This window comes from Heterodontus francisci, chromosome 10, assembly GCF_036365525.1.
Source record: "Heterodontus francisci isolate sHetFra1 chromosome 10, sHetFra1.hap1, whole genome shotgun sequence".
Lineage (NCBI taxonomy): Eukaryota > Metazoa > Chordata > Chondrichthyes > Heterodontiformes > Heterodontidae > Heterodontus > Heterodontus francisci.
The window spans coordinates 69,736,201-69,751,982 of record NC_090380.1 but is presented as its reverse complement, the minus strand read 5'-3'; the positions used below and the strand labels follow the sequence as shown (position 1 = coordinate 69,751,982).

The following is a 15,782-nucleotide window of genomic DNA, read 5'->3' as shown; positions in this document are numbered from 1 at the left end:
TTGCAATGTCTATGTGTTGCAATGTGGCTTGAGTTATGTCTTGTCCAAACACTGGTCCATTTTCTGCTGTCAGCTGTCTAATTTACACCACTATATTTGGCATCAGGTAGCAGTTACATCTGGAGAGACAGTAAGACAAACAGCATGTGAGGTTTCCTGTTGCAAGTGCATCCCAATTCTATTGTGCATCCATTAATGTTCTGTTTATATTGCAGAACTGTTTCCACTGATTGCACATTTGTGTCAGTGTTAGAGGTCACAGGTGTAGGTGTAGAGATTAGGGATGGGGATTGTGATATACTTGAACATATTAGTATTGAAAGGGAGGAAGTATTAGCTGTTTTAGCAGGCTTAAAAGTGGATAAACCCCCAGGCCCAGATGAGGTGTATCCCAGGCATTATGTGAGGCAAGGGAAGAGATAGCAGGGGCTCTGACACAAATTTTCAAATCCTCTCTGGCCACAGGAGAGGTATCAGAGGGCTGGAGGACAGCGAATGTGGTACCATTATTCAAGAAGAGTAGCAGGGATAAACCAGGTAATTACAGGCTGGTGAGTCTAACATCAGTGGTAGGGAAATTATTAGAAGAAATTCTGAGGGACAGGATTACTCTCCACTTGGAGAGGCAGGGATTAATCAGGGATAGTCAGCATGGCTTTGTCAGAGAGAGATCATGTCTAACTAACTTGATTGAATTTTTCAAGGCGGTGACTAGATGTGTAGATGAGGGTAAAGCAGTTGATGTAGTCTACATGGTCCAGTAAGGCTTTTGATAAGGTCCCACATGGGAGATTGGTTAAGAAGGTAAGAGTCCATGGGATCCAGGGCAATTTGACAAATTGGGTCCAAACTTGGCTTAGTGGCTGGAGGCAGAGGATGATGGTCGAGGGCTGTTTTTGCGATTGGAAGCCTGTGACCTGTGGTGTACCACAGAGATCGGTGTTGGGACCCTTGCTGTTTGTAGTGTACATTAATGATTTAGACGTGAATATAGGAGGTATGATCAGTAAGTTCGCAGATGACACAACAATTGGTGGTGTTGTAAATAGTGAGGAGGAAAGCCTTAGATTACAGGATGATATAGGTGGCTGGTAAAATGGACTGAGCAGTGGCAAATGGAATTTAATCCTGAGAAGTGTGAGGTGATGCATTTTGGGAGGACTAACAAGGCAAGGGAATATACAATGGATGGTAGGACCCTAGGAAGTACAGAGGGTCAGAGAGACCTTGGTGTACTTGTCCATAGATCACTGAAGGCAGCAGCACAGATAGATAAGGTGGTTAGGAAGGCATATGGGATACTTGACTTTATTAGCCGAGGCATAGAAATAAGAGCAGGGACATTATGATGGAGCTTTATAAAACGCTAGTTAGGCCACAGCTGGAGTATTGTGTATTGTTCTGGGAATCACATTATAGGAAGGATGTGATTGCACTGGAGAGGGTGCAGAGGAGATTCACCAGGATGATGCCTGGGCTGGAGCATTTCAGCAATGAAGAGAGACTGGATAGGCTAGGATTGTTTTCCTTGGAGCAGAGAAGGCTGAGGGGGGACCTGATTGAGGTATACAAAATTATGAGGGGCATTGATGGATTAGATAGGAAGAAATTTTTTCCCTTAGTGGAGGTGTCAATAACCAGGGGCATAGATATAAGGTAAGGGGCAAGAGGTTTAGAGGGGATTTGAGGAAAAAAATTTCACCCAGAGGGTGGTTGGAATCTGGAGCACACTGCCTGAAGAGGTGGCAGAGGTAGGAACACTCACAACATTTAAGAAGTATTTAGATGAGCACTTGAAATGCCATAGCATATAAGGCTACGGGCCAAGTGCTGGAAAATGGGATTAGAATAGTTAGGTGTTTGATGGCTGGCACAGACTCATCAGACCCCTTTCCTATCCTAAGTGGCGTGAAACAGGGCTGTGTTCTCGTACCTACACTGTTTGGGATCTTCTTCTCACTGATGCTCTCACATGCGTTCAAGTCTTCAGAAGAAGGAATTTTCCTCCACATAAGATCGGATGGCAGGTTGTTCAACCTTGCCCTTCTTAGAGCGAAGACCAAAGTGTGGAAAGTCCTCATCAGGGAACTCCTCTTTGCTGATGATGCTGCATTAACATCCCACACAGAAGAGTGTCTGCAGAGACTTATCGACAGGATTGCGGTTGCCTGCAATGAATTTGGCCTAACCATCAGTCTCAAGAAATCGAACATCATAGGACAGGACGTCAGAAATGCTCCATCCATCAATATCAGCGACCATGCTCTAGAAGTGGTTCAAGAGTTCACCTACCTAGGCTCAACTATCACCAGTAACTTGTCTCTCAATGCAGAAAGCAACAAACGCATCGGAAAGGCTTCCACTGCTATGTCCAGACTGGCCAAGAGGGTGTGGGAAAATGGTGCACTGACACAGAACACAAAAGTCCGAGTGTTTCAAGCCTGTGTTCTCAGTACCTTGCTCTACAGCAGCGCGGCCTGGACAACGTATGTCAGCCAAGAGTGACGTCTCATTCCATCTTCACTGCCTCCGGAGAATCCTTGGCATCAGGTGGCAGGACCGTATCTCCAATGCAGAAGTCCTCAAGGCGGCCAACATCCCCAGCATATACACCCTACCGAGCCAGTGGCACTTGAGATAGCTTGGCCATGTGAGCCGCATGGATGATGGCAGCACCCCCAAGGACGCATTGTTCAGCAAGCTCGTCACTGGTATCAGACCCACCAGCCGCCCATGTCTCCACTTTAAAGACGTCTGCAAACGCGACTTGAAGTCCTGTGACATTGACCACAAGTCGAGGGAGTCAGTTGCCAGTGATCACCAAAGCTGGCGGATAGCCATAAAGGCGGGGCTAAAGAGTGGCGAGTCGAAGAGACTTAGCAGTTGGCAGGAAAAAAGACATAACTGCAAGGAGAGAGCCAACTGTGTAACAGCCCCGACAACCAATTTTATCTGCAGCGCCTGTGGAAGAGTCTGTCACTCTACGATTGGCCTTTATAGCCACTCCACACACTGCTCCACAAGCCACTGACCACCTCTAGGCGCTTACCCATTGTCTCTCAAGACAAGGAGGCCAAAGAAGAAGAAGAAGAAGAAAAGTGACAAAAATCTGAAGATTGATGTGGTCATAAACATTACCAAGGCAATTGTTGCCATGTCAAACCAGGAAAGACTGCAATGGAATAATCTATCTCATCTGTGCCCCAGGAGCTTAATAGCTATAAGAGCAGAACATAACGCCAATCACAGATTCTTTTTCTTTTACCTTTGCTGTCAATTACTCATTTTCTATTTGTTTTGAATTACGGGGCTTAAGCATTCCAATGTGAAATCTTTTGTGAGAAATACATGAAATAAGAATCACAAAAATTTGTTTCTTTATAACTGATTTGTCAACTGGTTACCATACAAGGCACTGACATTTCCAAGAAAACTTTGCACTGAATTTAATTACAGGATCAATTGCAGTTATGTTCTTGACAGCAGTGACATTTGTCCAAGTTAAAATGACATATGCATGGTGTTCCATGTAGCCATCCTTAGCAATACCATTGATCTCTGTTGTTTTGGAGGTAAATAAGTGTTTGGCTGCGTCCTATGACCACTTTTCATATCTGCAGAAACTGGCAAGATCATTCACTTCTGCCATGGAAACAATTCCTCAAAATGGGAAGTAATTGTTCTGTCAAGCAAGAGAAATTACTGCACATTGAGCAAGCACTATACGGTATGGATTTTAACACTAAGTCACTGGATCAGTACTGCTCACAATACCATTTGTGAGGGCAAAGCTATGGGTTTATTTGTAAACAAGGATGAAAATTTTGAACTTGACACGCTAGAACATGGGAGTCAGTGGAGCTGAGAAAGGAGACACTGATGGGAGTGTGACATTTAGTGCAGATGAAATCACAGGTTGTCGTGTTTTGATTGAGTGAAAGCCTATGGGAGTTTGTGTGTGGAAATCAGTTATCACAGAATCTGAGTATTTAAACCTTGAAGTGATGAAGACATGAAATAGAGTTTCAGCAACAGAATAGGGCAGAAGTGGAAAATATGGCAGAGGTGGAAGGATGTAGATTTTGTAATAAAGTGAGTGTAGGAGAGGAAACTGATTTTGGATCAAGCAGGACACTGAGGTTACATTGCACTTCTTAATTCAGTTTAAGATAGCAGTCAGGGGGGCTGATAGAATTAAGGTTAAAAATGAAGGTGGATGGCCTCAGTCTTGCAGACTTTAACCTGAATATGTTTTGACTCATTCAGTTCTTGGTCTTGATATTAGAGAAAGAAGTTGAAACTGTGGCAACAATCTTTTGCTCAATGGAAGAGGCAGAGATGTACTCCTGGGTTATTGACACACAACTGAAAATTGACCAGGCTTCCAGATAATGTCACTGAGGAATAGGATGTAGATAATGTATGCTGATTTGGAATATGATTTGAGTTTCTGAAAGGGATTGCTCAAAAACAGGAAAAAAAATTTCAATGGTGATTTCCCCAAATGAATTGTAAGAGATTGAATGGTACTGGAACAATTATTATTATCAAAAGCAGAATTTCACCTCCGAACCTATTTACAGTTGCACAAATTTTAATTGAATTTGGCATCAAAAATCTCCCATTATTTTAAAATTTACAACATGCAATACTACATGTATATGGGAGTTAGGAGCAGAACCTTGGTGTACCAATGCACGGCTGACTGACATGGCATTATCCCTATGATCCTCTAAACAGTGAGTTCCCAAACTTGGCTAGGTGCTTAGATTAGCAATTGTGCTTCACGACAGGGACCAAGGGGAAATCAAAACATATACCATCCTAGGATGCTCTCATTTATTCCCCACCATCTAGTCATAGAGGTCTGGACACAGGTCACCTGCCCACAGTGATTGAATGCTCTCTGATGTGGGGGGTGGAAGCCTTGGGGATGGTGGTGGGGGGAGGGGGGGGGTACTTGGGGTCCCGGGGGTGATGAAAGAGAATTCAAAAAATGGTGGAGGAAGGGAAGATAGTTTAACATTGCAACATGAATAGTCTGGATTTTGACTATGTTAAAAATTATTATATCTTAATTAAGACTGAGAACTAATGAAAATGTAACCCTGCCTTTACAGGTCACTATTATTCCACAGGTTTAGTACATTGCCTCTTCAAATTCAATTAATTAGAAAATCTGGAATTGAAAGCCAGTCTCAGTATGGTGCCATGAAATTATCATCGATTTTTGTAAAAACCCAGTTGCTTCACGAATGTCCTTTAGGGAAGGAAATCTGCTGTCCTTACCTGGTCTGGCCTACATGTGACTCCAGACCCACAGTAATGTGGTTGACTCTTAACTGCCCTCTGAAATGGCCTAGCAAGCCACTCAGTTGTCAAGGGCAACTAGGGATGGGCAACAAATGCCGGCCTTGCCAGCGATGCCCAGATCCCATGAAAGAATAACAAAAATAATAATTATCATCTTAAAATGTAAGTAAGTGAATAAAACCAACAGTGCTTTGAAATATTAAAACATACAGAATTAATTTGGTTAATTGGATTTGTTCTTTAATTGACTAAGTTGGTGTTATTAGTTCAGTGACAGTAGCATTTATCAGTGTTTAACCAATATCATCATGCAGAGCGCTATTAACACTACTTAAAGCATCCTTATCACATAGATTTCACCAGGCAATAAAAGGATGTCATGTACATCCTTTCACATTATTGTATCTATTGTTGTATAGACATAAGGAAATCATCAACACATGCAATGAATTAACAAAAAGATATTACAACTAAATGCTTTGAAAATCACACCTCAACAAGCCCTTCAAGTGAAAGAAACAGCTGTGGGTTAGTAAAAGGTGACAATATACATACAGCAAAAAGTGGTGGAAATTTGCAGCAGAGTATCAGCCTCCATCCTCCCTCTGTGAACATTACATTTTTAAATAAAATAGTTATATATATGTGTGTCTTTAACTGTACCTATAGCACAGAATTGTGAAAAATATTGTGTAGGGTAATTTTACAGAATGATCTTTCTTTCTCTATGGATTGCTTTGTGCCTTTGTGCCTCGGTAATTCTGCTTTGTCTCTCTCTCTCTTTCTATATCTGTTCTATTAGCATGCTCCTTTCTGAGGATCTTTCTCATTCTTTCTGCTATGTGTCCTCCTTTGTTTCTGAGCGTCAAATCTATTCTCTATTCCGTCCCTTGCTGGCTTTCCACTTTACTCAGACAGACAATCTCACAGACAAAGAATGATGGCCCAATGTACAAGAAAAAAATCAAAGGATACTGAATCTCAATATCTATCTTTGCCCCTCCAGTGTACAATGGACTCCCCAAAAAGTAACCAAGGCTGAAAGTATCTATATAAATCTATTTGGCTTCACTTATGATCAACAGCAACTTGGGTATGATACCAGAGAGTTCCTAGTACTGTAGAACTCCAGTGCAGGATAAGACACTGCCTGAGATAGGAACAGCATAAAGAGAACATTGGAGGAGAAAGAAAAGGAAAAGTACATAAGAATTATTCATGTACACTGCATTTTACTCTAGTTAACCTATTAAAGCTATTAAAAGTGTCCATAGAAGGTGTAATTTCTCATTAAAAAATGAAAATTCCTTTAATGTCGAGTTCAGAAAGGACAAATGTACTTTAAACTTTCCAGTACTAGCAAAGTTCCATGTGTTATGTAAGTCACACTCATTTCACTTGTATAACCTCAGATGGCATAACAGGACGAAACCTGTCAATACCTGTGAGACTAGGACACAGGACTCTTGCATAAACATCTGAATCACATGGCTGTTTGATGTTTTCAAGAATATTTAATCCTGGGAAATTCAATGTTGACATGTCACCTGCTTCTAATTTGAAGTTCTTCAGTTTCATTCAGTCGAATAACTAACCTGGGTTCCTAATCATGCACAGCAGTCTGAAAACTATTCGATTATTTTAATAAAGAGCTTAATAAACATATCTGCAAAAACCAAACAGAGGTCAAGTAGGCGAAAGGAAAATATTAACGATGAGCCCTGTGACCTACCATTCAAATCCAGCTCGGTTAAAATCATCCCACCAGCATTCTGTCACCTCTCCCATATTCACGGGCGTTGGCATGCATTCGAAACTCCAAAGTCTGTCAGCACCTTCCGCTTTATTGTAGTAACTCTGTATCCCTACCAAAGCATCCCCATGAGGACACTGGAAGTTGAAGCCTTGCCTATAACGGTTGACCCAATACACATCAGATGGCGGATAATCCTGACCATCAACCACAATGATCAGGACTATAAGCAAGTAAGCACATTTGCGATGCATTTCTGCAGTCTGCATACACTGCCTGACACTTTGCTGTGTCCACTACTTTATATGGGATGTAACATTTGGCAAACAGATGTTTCCAAGCCTGAATCCAAAAACATTTATGATCTGACATGAAAGTATGCAATATGCTTTAAATCTATTACCCAGATTGCGAAACCGATGATATTCTTTTTAAGGTGGACGATGCATTTTTATTTTCTGTTGTAAAGACAAATTATATTGTTATATAAATTTGTATTAAAGGCAAATTCATAGCTTCAATAAAACATATTGACCATATTGACCATAAACAGTTTACCTCACCAGTACCAATGAGCGGTATAGCAAATATTACCAGCTACACAGGGATTACCGTGTTGTCCTTCAATCATGAATAACCATCTGAAAGTTTAGAATGACAGGATCACAGGTATATCTCCAATGGAGAAAAAAAGGAAAATCTGAAGCAGAGATCTAAATTGTGTAGTGTGATATTAGCACGTGAAGTATTGTGATGGAAAACCACACATGCCAAATGGAAACATATTCATTTCATCGTATGGAACACTATTTGAACGCTTACTGGACATTGAAAATAACTTGTTTAAAAACATCACAGAGCAGTGGCTGAAAACATGGCTGCATATTTGCATTCTGAGAGACAGTTGCACAGAGAGACAATGGAAGTGGCCCCTAATTCAATTAGCCGGATGGGTTTTGTCAATAGTGATGATCAAAAGACATTGAGAGTCATTGTCTATGTAAAAGCTAGCATTCCATCCCCACCCGCCCCCTACTGAGTGTGTCTGGTAAGCTTTGAAGAATCAACAAACCTCGCAGGTGATGCCGTTTCAAACAAAGAGCTAGTCACATGACTAACCTGCTGGCCAACCTGGGAATTGATTGAATTGTGCGCATAGAAAAGTTTTGAGACAGACTGCTTGAAGACCAAAGAGAAGCATGGTCTCTCTCTCTCTCTCTGTCTCTCACGCAAAGTTCCAGGGACCCATGGAAGTAACTTAAGCCTCAAGACAGAAGACCCTGCAGCGAAACAAGTTTAAAAGTCTGCACTGGGCCCCAATGAGAACTGCAAGACTTAACTTCAATCAAAGACTTTACATCCAACCCAAAACCAGTAACTGAATTCCATCACTACTTCAAACCCCTCTAATTCTTTCTCCTCCTCTGTATCTATTTGTGTATGTGTTTATCGCGTATGCATGCTAGCGTGGTTGCGTCGTGTACTTTTAGTAGTTTTAACTGAGTTAGAGTTTTAAAGTTAATAAACTTACACCTTTCTTGTTTAAACCTGAGAAAACCTGTCTAGTTGATTCCTTTACAATTACAATTAGAGAGCAGTGAGCAAGGATTCACTTCGGGGAAGCTAAAAACACTGTGTTTTAAAAGTTAAACCCTGTTACGGTCAAACCAGGAAAAGGCCGAGAGGGGACCCCTGGACCCCTTCCTCATCTGGTCATAACAGTATGAAATTTCTTTGTCCACTATTTTCATGGACGCTCCAACCCAAAAAGAGTAATTTCACTCCATTTGAGTTCTGTGGTACATTTCAGTGGCCCAACTATGCTCCTTCTTTCCAAATGCTGAAACATTGTACTTTGGAGTCATTTTGTTTTAAATCAAAAACAATCTGAGATGTAGTATTAACAGGCACAGAATGTACTGAGGGATTGAATACATTTTTGTCAGGTTTGTGCCATTGAATTGAATCTGATCTTCAGTGTTGTCATGACTAACCTTTACTAAATGCAGTTTTAAAAAGCTCCAACATTTCTGAGATCACAAAGCGGTCTTTTATAGAATCATAGAATTATGGAATGGTTACAGCACAGAAGGACGCCATTCTGCCTGTCATGTCTGTGCCTGCTCTCTGCAAGAGCATCTCAGTGAGTGTCAATCCTCTGCCCTTTCCCCATAGCCCTACAAATGTTTTCTCTCAGGTGCTTATCCAATTCCCTTTTGAAAGCCACAATTGAAATCACCTCCATCACATTCTCAGGCAGTGTATTCCAGATCCTTACTGTAAAAAAGATTTTTTCTTTTTCTTCTCTTCCACCTTCAACAATTTGTGCACATATACCCCCAGGTCCTTCTGTTCCTGCACCCCCTTTAGAGTTGTGCCCTTTAGTTTATATTGCCTCCTGGTTCTTCCTACCAAAATGTACCACTTCACACTTCTCTGCATTAAATTTCATCTACCATGTGTCCAGCCATTCCACCAGCCTGTCTATGTCTTCATGAAGTCTATGACTATCCTCCTCACTGTTCACAATACTTCCAAGTGTTGTGTCCTCTGCAAATTTTGAAATTGTGCCCTTTACGTCCAAGTCTAGATCATTAATCCCTGGGATGGCAGGTTTGTTTTATGAGGGGACATTGAGGAAACTGGGCCTGTATTCTCTAGAGTTTCACAGAATGAGAGGTGATCTCATTGAAACTTACAAAATTCTTACAGGACATGACAGGGTGGATGCTGATAGGATGTTTCCCCTGGCTGGTGAGTCTAGAATCAGGGGACATAGTCTCAGAATAAGGGGTAGGTCATTTAAGACTGAGATGAGGAGGAATCAGAGGGTGGTGAATCTTTGAAATTCTCTATTCCAGAGGGCTGTGGATGCTCAATCATTGAGCATGTTCAGGACAGAAGTTGATGGATATTTGAATACTAATGACATCAAGGAATATGGGGATAGTGTGGGAAAGCGGCGTTGAGGTAGATGATCAACCATGATCTAATTGAATGGCAGAGCAGGCTCAACGGGCTGAATGACCTAGTCCTGCTCCTATGTTCCTATGAAGAAAAGAAGTGGTCCTAGTACCAGCCCCTGCGGAACCCAACTCTATTACATTCCTGTGGTACAAAAACTAACTTTTTACCACTTCTCTCTGTTTCTTATCACTCAGCCACTTAGTATCCAAGCTGCCACTGTCCCTTTTCATGTGTGTAGCAGCGTGGGACTTATCCCTGTTAAATCCTTGGAGGGTATTCACCGTATGCACTATGTAGTGGGAGGACATGCGTTACGAACACATGATCATATGAATTAGGAACAGAAGTAGGCTATTCGGCTCCTCGAGCCTGCTCCGCCATTCAATAAGATCATGGCTGATCTATTTGTGTCTCATTCATTGACCTCCTGTTGCTGAATTCCTCAGTGTATCACAGTGGGAGGAAGACTACAACTGAGATGTTACCCCCAGCTGGGGAGTCTAAAACCTTTTTTTATTCTCTCATGGGATGCAAGTGTCACTGGCAAGGCCAGCATTTGTTGTCCATCCCTAATTGCCCGTAAGAAGGTGGTGGTGAGCTGCCTTCTTGAGGTTACAGTCTCAGTATGAGGTGTTGGCCATTTAGGACGGCGATGAGAAGAAATTTCTTCAATCAAAGGGTTGTGAATTTTTGGAATTCTCTACCCCAGAGGATGGTATATTCAAGACAGCAGTCGATAGATTTTTAGGTACTATGGGGGTTAAGGGATATGGGGATAGTGTGGGAAGGTGGAGTTGAGATAGATCAGTCATAATCTTTTATTGAATGGCAGAGCAAGCACGAAGGGCTGAATGGTTTGCTCCTGCTCCTAGTTCTTATGTTTTTAAGTTCTCACTGGGAGTGAAACAGTTCAGAGGGCTGATCAAATTACACTGCTGTTGAGTTGTCAAAAGCAGCACAGACAGAAGACATCTGCTTGAACTCTAAGTTGGAAACATAAAGTCAATAATAATACATTTGGTCATAAGGTAATTAAACAAAACTAATTGTATATTTCAGAGTTCGACCAAAATGCACATCCATCTTTGACCACAAAATTAGGCTCTGTAGTGCTGACACTATGGAAGTTCGGAGCTGGTAAACTGGCAGCCCCACTGATTCTGGCCACTTCTGCATAGTCTGCCATGATTGTAAGGCATTATCATGTATCTACTGTTCATATACAGGAAGCATACAGTATGCGTAGATCATGACATCAAACAGTGCCTAATGCTGATTTGGGGCCTGATGTGCCATTTTAGATTTTGCAGGTCCTGTTAACATCATCTCTTAAACACTCCCAGCTGAACATGTGTTCAGCTGATGAGGAACCACCCCCCCTCCTCCCCCCACCCCACCCAACCACCACTAGCGTTATTTAAAGGGATCTGCACAGGACTTCTGGGTGAGGTGCCTTTGCTATTGCACATTGAGTGGAAATACCGTATTCAGTGTTGTTGGAGGGATTCAGAAAAGTTTTTGGATTCAGAAGGGAGTGGTGCTGGAATTTGACAAGGAGGTCAAAGTAGTTTGGAGGCCTTCCATAGAAAGACTTCTTTCATTAGTAGGGGCTACAGCTGCAATCCCTCTTGGGCTGCAGCATGACAGCGACGTGAAGCAGAGAGGGGAAGCAGTACACAGACAGAGGGGGAGGAGGGTTCTCAATAGAAGGCCAAACCCAGCAAGGGTCTTTAGGATGCACTTTTCCTACCTCCATTTCAGCCAGGGCAGTGTCTGAGGTGGCTGTGTTTCACCATGGAGTGGTCACAGAATGTGGCATCTTTTCCAACAGAACCTACAGCCACACAGCAGGGTGAATATGGTGCTGCCATTGGCCATGAAGATTATGCTGACCCTCAATATCTTCACCATCGAATCCTTCCCGGCAAGAAGCAGAAGCAGGTGGCATTGCTCACATCTCACAGTTCACTATGCATCACTGCATCAGGGAGATGACAGAGATCTTGTACACCAAGAGAGGGAACTTCATAGTCTTCTCTCTTACCAGAGAGAAGCAGGAGGAGTGGGCACGTGGCTTGCCAGGCTAGTGAGATTCCCAATCACACAGGGAGCCATCAATTGCATGTAAGTGCACGCACGGGCCCCACATATTAATGGGGAATATACAGTAGCAAGGGCTACTCTCTGAACAAGCAGTTGTTGTATAACCATGCACAGAATATCATGTCGGCAAATGCCTGCTATCCTGGTGGCAGCCACACATTTCCATCTCGCTACAGTCAGCCATACCTGCCATCTTCGGGTCACCATGATGAACGAGAGTTTGGCTGCTTGATGATAAGAGCTATCCATTCTACACCTAGCTCATGACTCCCCTCCACCACCCGACCACACATGGACAGTGCATCTACAATGAGAGCCAAGCTGTCACCAGGAACATCATGGATCAAACCATCAGTGTTCTGAAACAATGGGCTAGATTTTGTTCTCCCCCAGGTCTTGGGTTCCGTAGCAGGTGGGGGCCTGAAGATGCCTCTGGGAGAGGGCCACCATGCATCCAGACACCAGGAGGGCCCGGCCCGATAATACCACCGCCGGCGGCGAGACGTCGTGGTGGCACTCCCAACGCTCGCCGACGGGACCCCAATTTGAATATTTAAATAAATTAAAATGAATTAATTAATGAAGCTCACATTGCCGCCTAATGTCCTGCACCTAACTTTGGCCCAGTGGCCGGTACTCCTGCGCCTTTGGATCCCCATCCGGGGAAACGAGGCGCCACACTAGTGGAAAGGGGGGAGGAGGTAAGTTTCTCAGTGCAGGGGGTGTGGTTGGTGGTGGAATGGGGTCAAAGTAATGTAATGGGTGTAGGGGATGGTGGGAACGGTTGTAGTTGAAAGTTTGTGCTGTTTAGTGGGGGCAGGTCAGATGGTAAAGGTAATTGTTTTTAGGAGGGGAAAGGCAAATAATTAACTTAATTGTTATTGGGGGGTGGGAGAAGGGCAAAATAAATGCACTTATTTACTTTAATTCACTTTACCTTTAAATATTTAAATTAGCCGGTAGAGCGAACAGCCCTTTAAAAATGGTGTCAGCGCATGCACACAGGCAGTTGATGCCATTGCCAGGGATGGACAGCCAGCCCTCTCTAGTTAACCGAAATCGACGGCGGGCACATAAAATTCAGCCCAATGGTTCCGCTGCTTGGACCGCTCTGGGTGAGCCCTCCAATACTTGCCAGTGCATGTCACCAAAGCCATGGCAGTCTGTTGTGTTGCTGTGTCCTCCACATCGTCTGCAAAACTGTTTTCACCAGGCCTTTGGCGGGTACCGTGGGAGGAGGAAGAAGAGGAGAAGGAGGAGGCATCCGGGACTCCTTAGCTCCGGGAGGACTGACTGTGAATGGCTATTCAGACTCCAGTTCCCCTAAAATCTCTCCCCCCCCACATCACCACTGCTCCACAATTCCCCATCTTACCATCACTCTGCTGTGAACCATCACAGCTTTCTCTTCCCAAAAAGAATTTATAACAACTTTATCCAAGGACACTTCCAATAATACACTCAAAATTGAACGATTTATCCTTTTGCATTCCTTTAATCCCTGGGGTGTCTTTACCTGTTTCTCCTAGGCAGTGCTAGCCCAGAGGCTGCAGCTTGGCTGGTGGAAGGCTGCTGATTTTCAATGGGGGAGACTGCAGTTGACTTTGCAGGATGATTTTGAGGAACTCTGGCCCTTGAGGGCTAACCTTTGCATTGCACCAGCTCAGTTTGGGCAGCAACAGTCTAGGCTAGCTGGCAGAAAGACAACAGCAAAGGAACTGGGCTGAGTGGCAGTGGTGGGAACACAAATGTAGCCATCATGAGAAAGGTTCGCAGGTTCATGTTCCACGGAGCCACAACCACTCCCTCCCCCAGGGTGGCGTCTCAGCAATCCTAGTAATCTGCTGGAGCACAGGTAGCTGGACTGCTGAGAGAGCCTGCAAGCCCCTTTGAGCACTGGTATCTGCAGCCATGATGGCAGCAGTCTGAGCCTGCATGGCACCAAGCTGGGCTTGCATGGCACAAGCATAAATCTCATGACCTCAGTCTGAACTTCCACTGCACACCACTGAGATGTTTCTTGGCTTCTGCCTGTGCTGCAATGGGAGCTGAGACATAGGCACCAGATGCTGCAACACGGCTGAGTCCACAAGTGTTGTCATGGAGTTGGCCACCACTTCCACAGTGGAAAAGATGGGCTTTAAGCTCTGCACAAAGTCCCATGTCAACAAGTTGTAGCCAGACTCCTCCATGCTCCTTGACAGTGACATCAGGCATTGTGGCAGACCTGCCAGTGCACCAAGCATTTCTGTGTGTATGCCCATCAGCGATCTTCTGTATGCTACCTTTGAGGAGATGAAGACCTCATCTGAGTCTTTGCAGCAGAAATCATCTGCAACCTCGTGCTTTACCCCTGGCTTGGCTGCAGCCCACTCGTGCCTGCAGATGCAGATGCACCACATGCAGATCCCAACTCTATACTACCTGTTAAAGTTTGCACAGTGCCAGTGTCCAAGCTGGTGGCTGCAAGTGCCAGAACAAATGACGATGTCTTCAGACACCTGCTATTGTACATGCTCTTCATGGGGAGGCTGCACCATCTGCCCAGGCAGCAGCTTTTCAGTATCTGAAAGTAAAAATGCAGAAGGGGAGGGTTAGAATGAGGAAAGGGTGTGAGATGGAAATCAAGATGTCTATGGTCACACTATCTGCAGCTTGCACTTCAAGGCAGATAGCAGGATAAGGGTGATGTGAGATTGGAGAAGATGCATAAGGAAGGAACATACTGTCATCATGAATGTCCTCAGCGACGCCGGATGCAGTGGTCTCAGTGACGGCTGGCCCTATTATACAGAGCACTGACTCCTCCAAAGGGTTCAGGAGATGCAGGCGTGCCTCTCCCCCACCAGTTCTCTGCTATTCCCAAGTTATATGCGACCTTGTCCTGCAAGAGAGAGGGAAGAATGTCAATTAGTAGCTGGGATCTTATGTGGCCCTGGCCCCCTGAGGCGGGGTAGGAGGCGGAGGGCCACAAAGTATTGCAACGGGTAGCAGGGGCGGAGGGCCTGTCACCTCCCCATTACCAAGCGATTTTCCAGAGGGTGGGATAAGCCAATGATGGCCTTCCCGCTCAGAGGCCAATTGAGGCTGTTAAGTGGCCTATTAATGGCCTGTTCCCACCGTTGATGGGATCTTACCAGCGGCGGAGGGTGCCTCTGCCAGGCGAGAAGTGTGCCTTCTAACATGACGCCCTCCCTTGGGTTGGGGGGGTGGTCCCTCCTCCGTGGGCAATTTGTGGCCCACGGAGAATCCCTGCCAGGAGCCACTTTATCCCCTGGGATAGCCTCTCCCCTGAACTGCATGACTACTACCACCACCCCTCCCCCCCAGCTCCCTTTGCTGGGGCCTTCCGGATATAGATCCAGTGACCCCACCTCATTTACCTGAGGTCTAGGGTTCCAACACTGGGCCTGCATCCAAGGCCTCTGCAGTACCAGCAGTGACCACTGCTCCTGTTGGCGGTGCCAATACTGCTGAACTGCCAGCCCTCAGATTGTCTGGCAGCTATTGGAGGCAGGGTCCGGTCTTTAAAGGGAGGTTTAGGTCCTTCAGGGGGTTTGGAGGGCACAAAAAGGCACAGGCAGGTTTTTTCCTGTCTTCTAGGTCTGGCACTGGGAGCCCCGCCTCCAACACAAAATCCAGCCCA

At 44.5% G+C, this 15,782-nt stretch overlaps 1 protein-coding gene across 1 annotated transcript in view; it reads right to left on the bottom strand.

The window, feature by feature from the left end:
- The window catches only part of dpt (dermatopontin), a 40,540-nt gene extending 33,164 nt beyond the window's left edge, over positions 1 to 7,376 (bottom strand). The window contains exon 1 of the mRNA XM_068040696.1: positions 7,046 to 7,376. Within this exon, the coding sequence (XP_067896797.1) occupies positions 7,046 to 7,335 (290 nt within the window). The 5' untranslated portion in view covers positions 7,336 to 7,376. The remainder of the gene's footprint in view (positions 1 to 7,045) is intronic.
- Positions 7,377 to 15,782: the final 8,406 nt, after the last annotated feature.